Source organism: Cervus canadensis, chromosome 14, assembly GCF_019320065.1.
Source record: "Cervus canadensis isolate Bull #8, Minnesota chromosome 14, ASM1932006v1, whole genome shotgun sequence".
Taxonomy (NCBI): domain Eukaryota; kingdom Metazoa; phylum Chordata; class Mammalia; order Artiodactyla; family Cervidae; genus Cervus; species Cervus canadensis.
In genome coordinates, this window is record NC_057399.1 from 10,775,179 (window position 1) to 10,788,362 (window position 13,184).

At 48.6% G+C, this 13,184-nt stretch overlaps 1 protein-coding gene across 2 annotated transcripts in view; it reads right to left on the reverse strand.

The window, feature by feature from the left end:
- TMOD1 (tropomodulin 1) overlaps positions 1-13,184 on the reverse strand; it is an 84,846-nt gene that overhangs the window by 14,246 nt on the left and 57,416 nt on the right. For both annotated transcript variants that reach the window (XM_043487003.1, XM_043487004.1), the window contains exons 7-8: positions 11,925-12,032; positions 6,524-6,667 (exon numbers count right to left, since the gene is read on the reverse strand). In XM_043487003.1, the coding sequence (XP_043342938.1) occupies positions 6,524-6,667; positions 11,925-12,032 (252 nt within the window). The remainder of the gene's footprint in view (positions 1-6,523; positions 6,668-11,924; positions 12,033-13,184) is intronic.

Genomic DNA, 13,184 nt, shown 5'->3' on the forward strand with positions numbered 1-13,184 from the left:
GCCTGCAGGACTGCCCTGGTGGTCCAGTGGTTAAGAATTAGCCCGCCAATGCAGGGGACATGGGTTTGATCCCTGGTCTGGGAAGATCCCACATGCTGCAGAGCAACTAAGCCCATGTATGCAATTAGTGAGCCAGGGCGGTCTCAAGCCCGTGCTCCACAGCAAGAGAAGACACTGCAGCGAGAAGCCCTCACACCGCAATAAAGAGGAGCCCGAGCGCAGCGACAAGGACCCAGTGCAGCCAAAATAAAAACGCCTGCAAGCTCTTTGACACTCCTCCCTTCAAAAGGCAGAGCCTCATTCCTCTCCCCTTGAGGGTGGTTTTGCTTAGGGACTCATTTCTAACAGACACAAGGTTGGCTCATAAAAGGCATTTTTGGCTGGGCGTTCTTCTTTCCCTGCCCTGGATCGCTAGCTCAGGGAGAAGTTAGCTGCCATGCCATGAGGAACTCAAGCAGCCCTGTGGAGAGGTCCACATGGCAAGTAGCTGAGGCTTCCTGCCAACAGCCATGGAAGAAGCCACTTGGAAGCGGTTCCTCCAGCATTGGTCAAGCCTTCAGACTTGGGCAAGCCTTGACTGTAATCTCATTAGAGACTGGGCTAGATCTATGCAGTCAAACTGCTCCTGGATTCCTGACTCAGAAACTGTGAGCTAAATGCACGTTCATATTGTTTTAAGAGGCTCAGTTTTTGGGGGGAAGGGAGCATACTTTGTTACACAGCTGTAGACAGCTGATAGACTCACAATGTTGACCAAAAAAAGCCAGACCCAGAAAGATTCCATTTAAGTGAAGTTTAAGAACAGGCAAAACTCGCCTCTGATGACAGGAATTAGAATATTCACGCATTTGCAGAGTGCTGATTGGCAAAGGGGCCTGAGGGAGCCTGCTGGGGTGCTGGAAGTGTTCCACATCTTGAACTTGGTGGGGATCACACAGCTACACATAAATACGTAAATCCACTGAGTTGTCTACTCAAGATGCATTTGCTTCACTATATATAAGTTAACGTCAATAAAAAATAAACTCAAGTAGGAAAGGAAGAGAGGGACTCAGAGAGGAAAAGAAAGTGGTTAAAAGTTGTTCCTTGCATGAGCTAGAATCTCTTGGATGTCCTCCCCACCACCGACTGGGCCTAATTAACAATAGAAACATCTCCCCCCTTGATTGCGGAGAGACTATATGTCAGGTATATGAGGCATAGGCCTATTAGGCAAGTGTGAGTATTATTCCCATTTTGCATGTAAGGAAACTGAGGCATGGATACAATAAGTGACTTTCCCCCGTTACCCAGAAAGACACGACACAGCTGGGGCTTAGCCAGGACTCGATCCCTTGTTTGACTTCAAACGTCAGAGATCTGAAGCCAGGGAGCCCCTGGGTCAGCCCGTCTCCTGCCTAGCTTTTCCAAACAGAGTACAGCCTCCAGTGGGGACCTGACATGGTGTGGGATGGTCACGGTCCCAAATCTTTATTCTGGCTTATTCTGATCTGCACAGGAAAAGGGTTTTCTCTGTCATTTCCACTGACTTCATCTCATCTTTCCCTTAGAGTGAGGTCAGTAAAAGAGCATAATTGACATTTAGAGGAAGGGACAGTGACACATGCCTGGCCTCTTAAGGAGGCTGAATACTTCCAGACTGAGTTACTTCAGTACAAAACGAGCCTGCAGACTCAAAAGCCATGCACAGACGGAGACCTGCTGCGTAGAAGCTAAAACTATAAGGAACAAAATAAAACACAGTTGGTCTTGCTCTCTTGGTTTTCAAGAGTGTGTTTTCCTTATATCTTGCAACACCAAAAGCTATATTCAGCCTCATTTAAAAAGCTGCCCTGACTGTGGAATCTAAAATTAATGGGTGTCACCATTTGTGAAAACCTTCAGGATCCTATTCTAGCATAGCTTTTGTTTTCTAAATTTACTTCCACTAGGAAAACAATCCAATCTGGAAAAACAAGAAAACATGATCCACTCCCTTTAGCTTCTTTTCAAAATATTAAGCACATTCTTGCTGTCAAATATTGGAATGAAATGTGAGACACCCAGCGAAATCCCCCTAAACTTTGCACATGTCTTCACGTGGGGAGGGAGCCTGTTTTCAGGCCTCGTCTCTGCCGAGGGGCAGGGCGTATCCCATGCCCCAAGTGTCCTGGGAAGGGCCTGCTGGAGGGAGCTCTGTGGGAGAGGAAAGTGGATCAAGAGGGGCGAAGAGCCACCGCTTGGGACATGGTTGGCTCGGGACGGATGGGCCTGCAGGCACCCCATGTGTCCTACCTGCCTCCTGGGCTCTGGGAGAGTCTTCCTGTCTGCTCATAAATGCAGCCTGTTTGGAAGCTGGGTGCTTCAGTTCCAGCCCAGTTCTGAGCCTAACTTGATTTGTGACATTGGGCATGTTCCATCCCTTCTCAAATCCTTGGTTTCCCCATCTGCAAAAGGGGGGCTGGGCTAGACACGTCTCAGTGCCCTCAGCTGCAGTCGGCCCCCTGCCCTCCCGCGTGCCCAGCCTCATCACTGTCCCAGGGTGACTCCAGGCAGCAAGAGCGTGGAAGGAAAAGAGGGTCTGGCTGAGTCAGCAAGCAGCCTCAGAGCCCTATCCTGTCTGCGTCCTGCGAGGCTCTGTGACACCCTGGGCAGAACTCCCCGAGTCCCTCTCCTTGGCCGTATAAGGAGAAGGGAGGACTCTGACACAGGTTACAGGCGCAGGGCCGAGGAGAAAGCTGTGGCCTCTGGGGACCTCGGTGACTAACAAGAACGAGGAATAAATCCAACACCACTCATCACCTCCTCTTGGCCACCCTCCCCCAGAGCCCATGCCTCCCGGGGCACTGAGACAGGCATGGGTGGCCTTCCCCGAGCCCGAGCCAGCAGAGCCCCCTCCTCGAGACCTGTTTCTCCAGACTCAGGCTCTCAGGAGCACCTCCCCACAGGCCCCCTGCATGTGGGTGGTCAGAGCCCCCTCTGGTCTCCAAGCCCTGATGCCCTCTTCCTGCCCCCAACCCTCTCCCATCCAGCCGGGAACCATCTTTGCAGAGCATGACTGTGAGGGGTGCTGATGACAGCCCGCAGGCCACTTCCCCTCGAACTACCCGCTCCCAGCCCTTTGGGGTCCCCCCAGCTCCCTTTCTGGCTTTCTTCAGGTGGTCCCATCAGTCGATTCTGAATTGACTCCACAGCCGTCCTCTCGCCTTCTCTTTGTTCTTGTGGTCCCCTACACCGGGGATGCCACGGCCTCCCCTTTACCCTCTGACATACTGTCCACCCTAGGGTTTATTCTCAAATTCCACCTCCTCCAAGAAGCCCTCCCTGATGCCTTCTCCTGACTGAAAATTTTCCCCACAGTACCCCACTGTGTGTGGCTTGCTAGAGCACCTGGCTGGATGATCAACTGTACACTTGTCTGTCATCTCATCCAGTGTGGAATCTCGAGAGGACAGAGCCAGTATTCACACACAGAGCCCAGCACAGCCCTGGGTCCCGCAGGCACTTACTAAACCCTGAGATAAAACAACAGGAGACACTCCTAGGATGGGGTGGGAGCAGGTGGTGACCAGTCAAGGGGAAGGGACAGCTGAGAAGAACCAAGACCTGCACAAAACTACAGGAGATTCAAGAACCCAGACAGGCACAGCTCACGGACTTTAGAGTCACATAGACCTGGATTCTAACCTTGCCTCTCTTACTTCCGGTATGACCTCAGGCAGGTTACACAGCCTGCCTGGGCCTCAGTTTCCTCATCCACAATACTAGAGTAGGCTGTGACATCCACTGAGAGAGTCTTTGCCAGCATTAAATGAGATAATGGATACATGGTACCTGCTCAGTACATTAACTCTTAGAAAAATGTGTGAACTCCCTAGGTCACCTTCAGAGTAAATATAAAAGTGGACAACTTCATAGTATTCATCTCCTAGCTCCTAAGAAGGAGAGATTTGTATTATCCCCATTTTACAAATGAGGAAACTGAGGCTCAGGGCAGTGAATGTCCTTGCACAGATGTTTAGCCGGGGTGAGGGTGATGGTCGGCACGGGATCTGTCTCCGGGCGGGAGCACTGGGAGGGGAGTGGGCAGCTTGCTCTCTGTAAGCTGCTACCACAATGACCTGAAGCCAGTGCCCTGGTCATCTTTGGCCGACATTCTGCCCCAGGAAATCAGGTTTCAGCTGACGCTGGGTAGATCCTGACTCCCTGCCCGGGTAGGCCTGGCGTCACATGAGTAGCCAATCCCAGGGCTTGGCCTAAGGCTACTGCCAAGCCTGTTACATGCCTTTGTTCCATCTGATCTGCCCCCTCTGCCTGCAATAGAGCAGGGTCAGCAATGGAAGAAAGGATGGAAGCAGTGGGGGCTGGGAATGGGTGCTACAGCAGGCTACTGGCATGTGAGAGACGGAAAGAATTTAATGCAGCAAATTCACACAACATGGCTGCGGCAGGCTCATGTCGCCTCTCTTTATGAATTAGAGAAAAGTGCCTTCTCCGGATGAATAAAGCCCTGTACAAAGTTTTAAAGAGTAGATTATGAGTTGGGTTTTGTCCCCTGTCTCCTCATTGTACAGTGAACAACACATACAACCATCCAGGGCAGCCCTGCTTATCAGGTGCCACTGCAGGACCAAGTTCTGAGCTGGGTATTGGGATATGGAGATGACTTGGACACAGCCCCACTTCTGAGATGCTCACAAGGAAGCCAAGGTGCTAGGAGAACCAGGGAAGGAGCGCTTAAACTTTCTCTCCAGGGAGGCTCAGAGGCCCTGTGGCAGACTGAAGGGAGAAAGCAGTTATATGCTGGCTCTTGGCGGGGGAAAAAAAGGTTGGATTTGTAGTGTTTGCCAATTTCCACAGTGTAAATGCTCTCACTAGGAGTGACTTCACGGTACCAGTATGCCATCACTCAAGTGGAGTCGGGAAGGGATCTATACAGTTAGCTCCAGAAGGCTGGTTCAGGCTGGCTCTAGAACCACTGGGAGAAGGAGAGGCTACAAGCAAATCCAGAAGGAAGAGGAGGATTTCTCTAGGCAGAGAAGAGGTCAGAGCAGAGGAGGACGTTCCTCGGGAGAGAAAAGTATAGCTCTAAGTCATGGAGCCATGAACGTAAGTAGGGAGCAAACTGTGAAGAGTTGTGAAGGTTTAAGATTGGGAGGAGTGTCAGCGTGTCGTGTCCGATTCTTTTTGATGCTATGAACTGTAGTTTGCCAGGCTCCTCTGTCCATGGAATTCTCCAGGCTAGAATACTGGAATAGGTAGCCATTCTCTTCGCCCGGGGATCTTCCCAACCCAGGGATCAAACCTGGGTATCCCACGTTGCAGGCAGATTCTTTACTGTCTGAGCCACCAAGGAAGGGACTGCCAAAGTCTTCTGGAAGCTGGTAATGCTTAACCTCTCGACAGAGGTTACCTGCCTATATGAGTCATTAAGCTGTGCACTTAACTTCTATGCACTTTTCTATATATCTGTAGTATTTTTTTTAATGAGGATAAAAAGTAGAGATAATCTCATTCAGGGACAACCACTGTATACAATTTTGTTATATTTCATCCAATCGTTTTCCTATGCACACATTTACATGACCCTTCAGCAAACATTTTCATGTAGGGAAAAAAAGCAAGCTGTCTATCAGACCATAAAGAAGAAAGCATTTTAGCACGAGAAGCAACATGGTGTACTGGAAAAGAGTGGGTTTCAGGGTCAGAGACCTGCATCAAATCCTGCTTCTGAAAGTGCTCACTTGGCAGCCCTGAGAAAGCTGCTAGCCTTCAGCTTCTCTGAGCTGCTTTCTTTTCTGAAAACTGAGACTGTAACACTCACATCCTGCAGGGCAGCTGGGAGGATCAGAGATGATGTGTATCGGGTGCACGGCACAGAGCCCGGCCACGGCACAGAGCCCGGCCCACAGGGAACCCGCAACACATGCAACAGACATGATACTGTTATCAGGATCATCTTAGAGAGTTAGAGCTGAAATGGTTGCCCTGAAAATAAATGACTGAACTACGGAAGTTATAGAGAAATGATAACCCTGTAAGGAAAAAAGGCAAACGAGAATTTGCCCAGTGAATAACCTTGATGGTAAGGAGACTCAAACGCCCACTGAGTGGTGGGGTGTGGGGGGGTGATGGATAAAAATGGTGTTGTTCTGCCCAGTGAGGAAGGCTCCAGTGGTTTATAAGATCTGTGCATCGGATGTGCCCTGTATGCTGCCGAGAACAGAATTAAACTCAGCAAACAGGACTTACAGGGAGCTGACTTCTACTGGATATAAGGAAGGATATCCTCACTAAGAATGAAAGGGGTGATCTCAATAAAGAGTGAGCCTCCCATCATTAGGGGTACCCAGGCAGAAGCTGGCGGAGCACTTGGTGGGGATGATGAAGAAGGAACTGTGAGCATGGTAGAGGGGATGGACTGGATGACCTTGGAGGTCTCTTTAAAGCTGGGCTCTGGAGCTTTCACAAGCAGCAGCAAATGAGAAAGTGCAGAACTGCAAGCATCAAGTGAAGGACACGAGGAGGCCCTTGCCCATCCCACCTGGTTATCGATCTTCAGTTCCACCAGAGAAGTGTTGAACGGAAGTGCTTCCACCAAGCGCAGGATCCCGGCTCCGGAAATGAAGTTGGATTCCACGTTCAGCGTCTTCAATGCCTTGTTCACCTTGAGCATCTCGGCAAGGGCCTTGAGCCATAGGAGAAAAAGGTAGGGTACCCATGAATGATCTGATTAAGGCTGGAACCCCTGTGGGTAGAACCTAAAATACTGGGGGAGCCTTGCTGGGAGTGAGAGTCCCTCACACGCAGTCAGGGACCAGGAAGGTCTCAGCGTCCTTCACCAAGCACCGTTCTGCGTCTCTGCTCCCCTCTGGCTTGCCGTGGCCCCAAACTCCAGCTGGAGAGTTTCAGCTCCGTAACCTGCATCCAAACCTTCTATTACCTGCTTCCCCCGCCCTGATCAGCCTCAACTCCAGCTGCCCCTCTTGGTGGTGCTGCTCTCAGTTCCGCCCCGCCCCGGCACCCAGCGCTCTCCCTCCCCTCTGCCTTTCCTCATCCTTCCCCGCCGCCTGGAACGCCCTTCCTTTCTGCTTCACTCATCCAAGCCCTGCCCATCCTCCCAGGCCATTCTTGATTCCCCTTTCTCTAAAAGTCTTGCCCGCTAGCTTGCTGTGCCCGCCCTCTTGAACCTCACAGACTTTATCCATAACCTCCCTCATGGGACTTGTGTTCTGTGTTCAGAGCTGTTTTCATAGCGGTTCTGTCTCCTCCATTAGCCGATATGCTGTTGGTGGGCTGTTGGTGCACCTCATTCACCCCAAGGGAGCCTCCCACCCACACAGTGCTCAGCACATAGTAGGTCCTCAGCCACTGGTCACTAGACTAGCAGAGTCCCAAGTCCCCTGTATGCTTTCAACGTGTCTCTTCTGTGTCCCTGTTGGAATTCCATGGAGTTGTCATTCTCTGTGAACAGCAGAGAGGGGAGCCTGGGAAGCCATCCGCTGGGCAGGTAACCAGCGCAAACCGGAAGACAGGAGCCCGGGTGGCCCCAGCACGTTGGAGGACTTCAGCCAGGGGGTGTAGATGACAATCAGAGCCTCTGGAGGAAATGAAGTAATTAGCAGGTGGTGGAAATGATGTGTCATGGAGGAAAGGAGACACCAGCAGCTGATGAGCCAGGATGTAAGATCAGTGGGTCCTGGTTGTCTGAAATGACGATCTGGTCCAGGAATGCCCTTTCCATTGGCCCTGCCTGCTGAAGCCTTCACAAGGCTCAGCTCCTAGGATGCCTTCAGAGCCCACATCCTCAGCTCCCCTGCTTTCACATACTCCGGGATGACATGTCAGCTTCCTCTACAGCCCTGCGAAGGTTGGACCCTCCTGTGGGGATGGACCCAGTCTGTGCCCACCCACAGCATCCCTCTTGCTCCCCAGGAAAGGGGTGGCCTGATAATCAAAATACTTGGCAGCTAGTATGTAAGTGTACCAGGCTGATCCAAGTAGACACACTAGTGACTGGGCTGGTCCTATAGACAGTGTCAGACCAGGTGTCCACTCTGTCTGCTGGACCAGAGTAAAGAAGTGGGCAGGAGAAGAGCTGGGGCAGGCAGTGCGGACACTAAGGGAGCTCTGGGAGCTTGTTCCCAGTCGTCCCAGAAGAATTTTCATCTTCAACAATGGGTCTCCTGGTGTGAAGGGGATGACATCAGCTGTCGATCTGGCGCAGGGTCAATTCCCCGTAAATATCTGAGGAGCGGAGCTGGCTGCCAGCACAGATGGGCTTGGTTTCTGATCCAGTAACAGCAGTGGGCAGAGCATGTGACTTTGCCAGCTGAGTCTCTGTGGGCAAATTCAGGACCCACGGGAGACATCCTGAGGTCAGAGAACATCTAACCAGAGGTTCTCCACCGGCAGCAGTGAGACTATGAGCTATTCCTATCATTTCAAAAACAACCATGGAAATGTCCTGTGTATTTTAAAAATGAGAAAATAATTGATTGCTATGAATGGACTTCAAAGTAAGGAAATTTATCAGGATTAAGAAGGAAAGTATGGGGTCAATTATCCAAGAAGACATACAATCCTTAATGAGAATGTGCCTAACAACAGAGCATCAAACTATATGAGGCGAAAACTAATAGAATTGCAAAGAGAGAGAGAGATGAATCCACTATCATGGCTGGAGACGTCCATACACCTCTATGGATTGGAAAGCTCTAGCAGGTCAAAGACCAGGAAAGACATAACTGAACACAACACCACCATCAATCAACTAGAGATAATTGATGTCTATAGACTATTTTATCCAACAACAGTAGAATGGACATTCTTCTCATGCACATTGGAACATTCACCAAAACAGGCCACATTCTGGGCCATAAAACACACTATAACAAATTTAAAAGAACAGAAATCATACAATGTCTGTTCTCAGACCATAATGAATCAAACTAGAAATTCAATAACAAAAAGATAAGTAGAAAACTCCCCTAATACATGGAGATTAAGCAACACACTTCTAAATAACACTTCTAATAAAGAAGAAATCTCAAGATAAATTAAAAAGTATTTTGAATTATGACTAAGTGGGACATTTCAATACATCAACAAGCTAAAAGAGAAAAATCAGTCATTTCAATAGACGGAAAACAAGCATTTGACAAAATCCAACATCCATGCGTGATAAAAAGTCTCAGTAAACTAGGAACAGAGAGCAATTTCCTCAAATTGATAAAGATTATCTACAAAAAAATCCCTACCCTTAACTTCATACTTAGTGGTAAGAAATTTGAAACTATTTCTAAGATTAGGTACAAGGCAAAGATGCCACCTCTCAGCCCTCTTTTTCAACATTGTAACAGAAGTTCTGTCCAATGCACTAAGGCAAGAAAAGGAAATAAAAAGCATATAGATTGGATTGGGAAGATGAAATAAAACTGTCTTTGTGTGCAAAGATGAGATGGTTGGATGGCATCACCAATTCGATGGACATGAGTTTGAGCAAGCTCCAGGAGTTGTGATGGATAGGGAAGCTTGGCATGCTGTAGTCCATGGAATTGCAAAGAGTCGGACACAATTGAGCGACTGAACTGCACTTGTTTGCAAATGACATTATTGGTTACAAAGAAAATACAAAAGAACTGACAAAGAAAACTCCTGGAACTAATAAGCAATTATAGCAAGGTTGTAGGATATGGTTAATAAAGAAAAGTCAGCTGCTTTCCCATAGATAGCAATGAACAAGCAGAATTTAAAATTTAACATAAATGCCATTTATGTTAGCACTCCAAACAATGAAATACTTAGGTATAAAGCTAACAAAATATGTACAAGATCTATATGAGCTAAACCACAAAGCTCTGTTGTATGAAAACAAAGAAGAACTAAATAAATGGAGATATATTCCATATTCATGTATAAGAAAACTCAATATTGTCAAGGTATCAGTTCTTCCCATTTTGATATAGATTAAATGCAATCCCAATTGAAATCCCAGCAAGTTATTTTGTGGATATCAACAAAACTGATTGCTACTAAATGGTTAATTACCATGGCTGGTAGGCTAATTCATGTACCTTTTAACCTGCTATTAGTATTGTAGTAATCATACTGTACTGTTATCCTTTATCTGTCTACATGGACCATTATGTTCATGAAAGTGGGGGCTATGACTATCTTGGTCACAGTTGTATTCTCAGAGCCTAATTCAGTGCTGGACATAAACACTCCATAAATATGCATTGAATATTTTTAAAAAAGGAGTTGATGGTGACTTTATAATAAGTACAATTTAATCTAATCAGAGACCAAATTTCCAACATCCACTGGATCTTAGAAAGAGCAAGAGAATTCCAGAAAAATATCTACTCTGTTTTACTGATTATGCTAAAGCCTTTGACTGTGTGGATAACAACAAACTGGAAAATTCTTCAAGAGGTGGGAATACCAGACCACCTGACCTGCCTCCTGAGAAACCTGTATGCAGGTCAGGAAGCAACAGTTAGAATCAGACATGGAACAACTGACAGTTCTAAATTGGGAAAGGAGTTCATCAAGGCTGTACATTGTCACTCTGCTTAGCTAACTTATATGCAGAGAACATCATGAGAAACGCTGGGCTGGATGAAGCACAAGCTGGAATCAAGATTGCCAGGAGAAATATCAATAACCTCAGATATGCAGATGATACCACTCTTATGGCAGAAAGTGAAGAGGAACTAAAGAGCTCTTGATGGAAGTGAAAGAGGAGAGTGAAAAAGTTGGCTTAAAGCTCAACATTGAAAAAGCGAAGATCATGGCATCCAGTCCCATCACTTCATGGCAAATAGGGAAACAGTGGAAACAGTGACAGGCTTTATTTTTGTGGGCTCCAAAATCACTGCAGAGGTGACTGCAACCATGAAATTAGAAGATGCTTGCTCCTTGGAAGAAAAGTTATGACCAACCTAGACAGCATATTAAAAAGCAGAGACATTACTTTGCTGACAAAGGTCCATCTAGTCAAAGCTATGGTTCCTCCAGTAGTCATGTATGGATATGAGAGTTGGACTATAAAGAAAGCTGAGTGCTGAAGAACTGATGCTTTTGAACTGTGGTGTTGGAGAAGACTCCTGAGAGTTCCTTGGACAGCAAGGAGATCAAACCAGTCCATCCTAAAGGAGATCAGTCCTGAATATTTATTGGAAAGACTGATGCTGAAGTTGAAACCCCAAGACTTTGGCCATCTGATGCGAAGAACTGACTGATTGGAAAAGACCCTAATGCTGGGAAAGATTGAAGGCAGGAAGAGAAGGGGACAACAGAGGACTCGATGGACATGAGTTTGAGCAGGCTCCGGGAGTTGGTGATGGACAGGGAAGCCTGGCATGCTGCAGTCCAAGGGGTCACAAAGAGTCAGACATGACTGAGTGACTGAACTGAACTGAATCTAATCAGAAATATTTTTCAGACACAGGAAAAATCAAATAAAATTGATCATTGGGAACCACCAGTGAAGACAATAGTTTTAGATATGGAGAAACTGAGGACCAAGCAGGGGCAGGCCCTTGTCTACGCAGAGTGGAGACAGAGATCCAACTCTAAGGTCCGTGTGACTTGCATTCCAACCTCAACTCCACTTCTCACTTGCTGTGAAACTTTGGACAAAGCAAGTTGTCTGAGCTCCCTCTACCCCCGGTCCTTCATCTGTAACGTGGGGAGCTCTGCACCTCCGGGATCGGGGATGATGGTGGAGGTTAACTAGGATAATGCACAGACGGTGCCTGGCTAACGGCTGTTCCGTCCACATTCCCTCCTGGCTCCTCGCCGTGTGCCTTTCACCACATCACACCTCACCACACAGGGCTTTTCATCGGTGGCACATGGCCAGTCCTGGGGCCACAAATGTCAACTTTCCTGTTTCTAGGCCTCCCACTCTCAATGCAACAGAACAGAAAGGTACGTACAAATGCCACAGGGTCATTGCTTCGTGTTCCCACTATGCTGAACTTCTTCACGTACGCGTTCTCTTTGAGGGCTTCTGCATACGCCTTGAGAGTGGGTATGGGGATGTTCTGCAGAGAGAAAGGCAAGCAGTGACCAGCAGCCCTGCCGGGAGCAGGCAGGGCAGAGAGATGGGGCAGTAATTCTCTCACAACCTGATGCAACCTGATGCCCAGCACGTCTCTGACCAAAGAGCTGAAAGGGCAAAGGGTTCTTGCTTTGCCCCGGATGGCTGAGATTTGGGGAGAACTTTCTGGTAAGCAGATTGAGAAAGTCCTCCCTGAACATTTCAGATAGCACCTGCAGTTTTCTCTTTGTACACGCAGAGACCGGAGGAGCAGAAAACATCAAGGCAAAGCTGCAGGAGAGTGTCGTGCTGAGAGCTCAGCCTGGGGGTGTGGGCAACGGGCGATGTCTCTGACTTTGCTGTGTGACTCTGGGGAAGTCTCTGCCCGTCTCTGAGCTTGTTCCCATAAACTAAGGTGGGGCATTGCCCTAGATAATCTTTAACAGACATCTGCCCCAGAGGGTCTCAGCCCTACCACACATTGGAGGTGCTAGGGAACTTTCATAAAATGCTGATGCTCAGCCCTGCCCTGGACCAGTAAAATCAGAATGTCTGTGGGAAGAGGGGCTGGGCATTGGTATTTATTATTATTTTAATCTCAAGTGAAAACCACTGACCTAGTCCAACTACCTCACATGCAGAGGGGAAACGGGCCTGAAAAGGGTAAGCCCTTGCCTGAGGCCCCACGGGGAAGGCACAGTGCCTGGCCAGGTCCCCCCATCCCACACTTCTCTGAGCCCATAGATGTTGCCAGGGTGCCCAGTTCTGAATTGTGCCAGTGTCTCCCACGGCACATGGCAGACAGCGGAGGCACCCGAAGGGATCTCGCGTTTCAGAGCGTCACTTTAGCCCCCGTGGGAGAGGAGCGCAGGTGGGGCAGACGCTGCAGGCGCAGGTTTCCAATCTGATCATGCCATGAGGCTGGCAGCCACTCCGAAGAAAGCGGAGAAGAAAGGGAAAGGGAGCTGGGGGGAAGTGAGGGGCCCACTTCTTATCTTACATCCACACCCCCTGAGAGCTAATCTCTCTGGCTCCCGGGCTGAGCAGGTGAGCGGGCAGCTGGGCCTGCTTCTGCATTCCTCCCACAGCCTGGCCACCCGTCCCCGCTCTGCCTGCTGGTCACACAGGAAGGGCCCAGAGAGAGATGTGGGCCAAC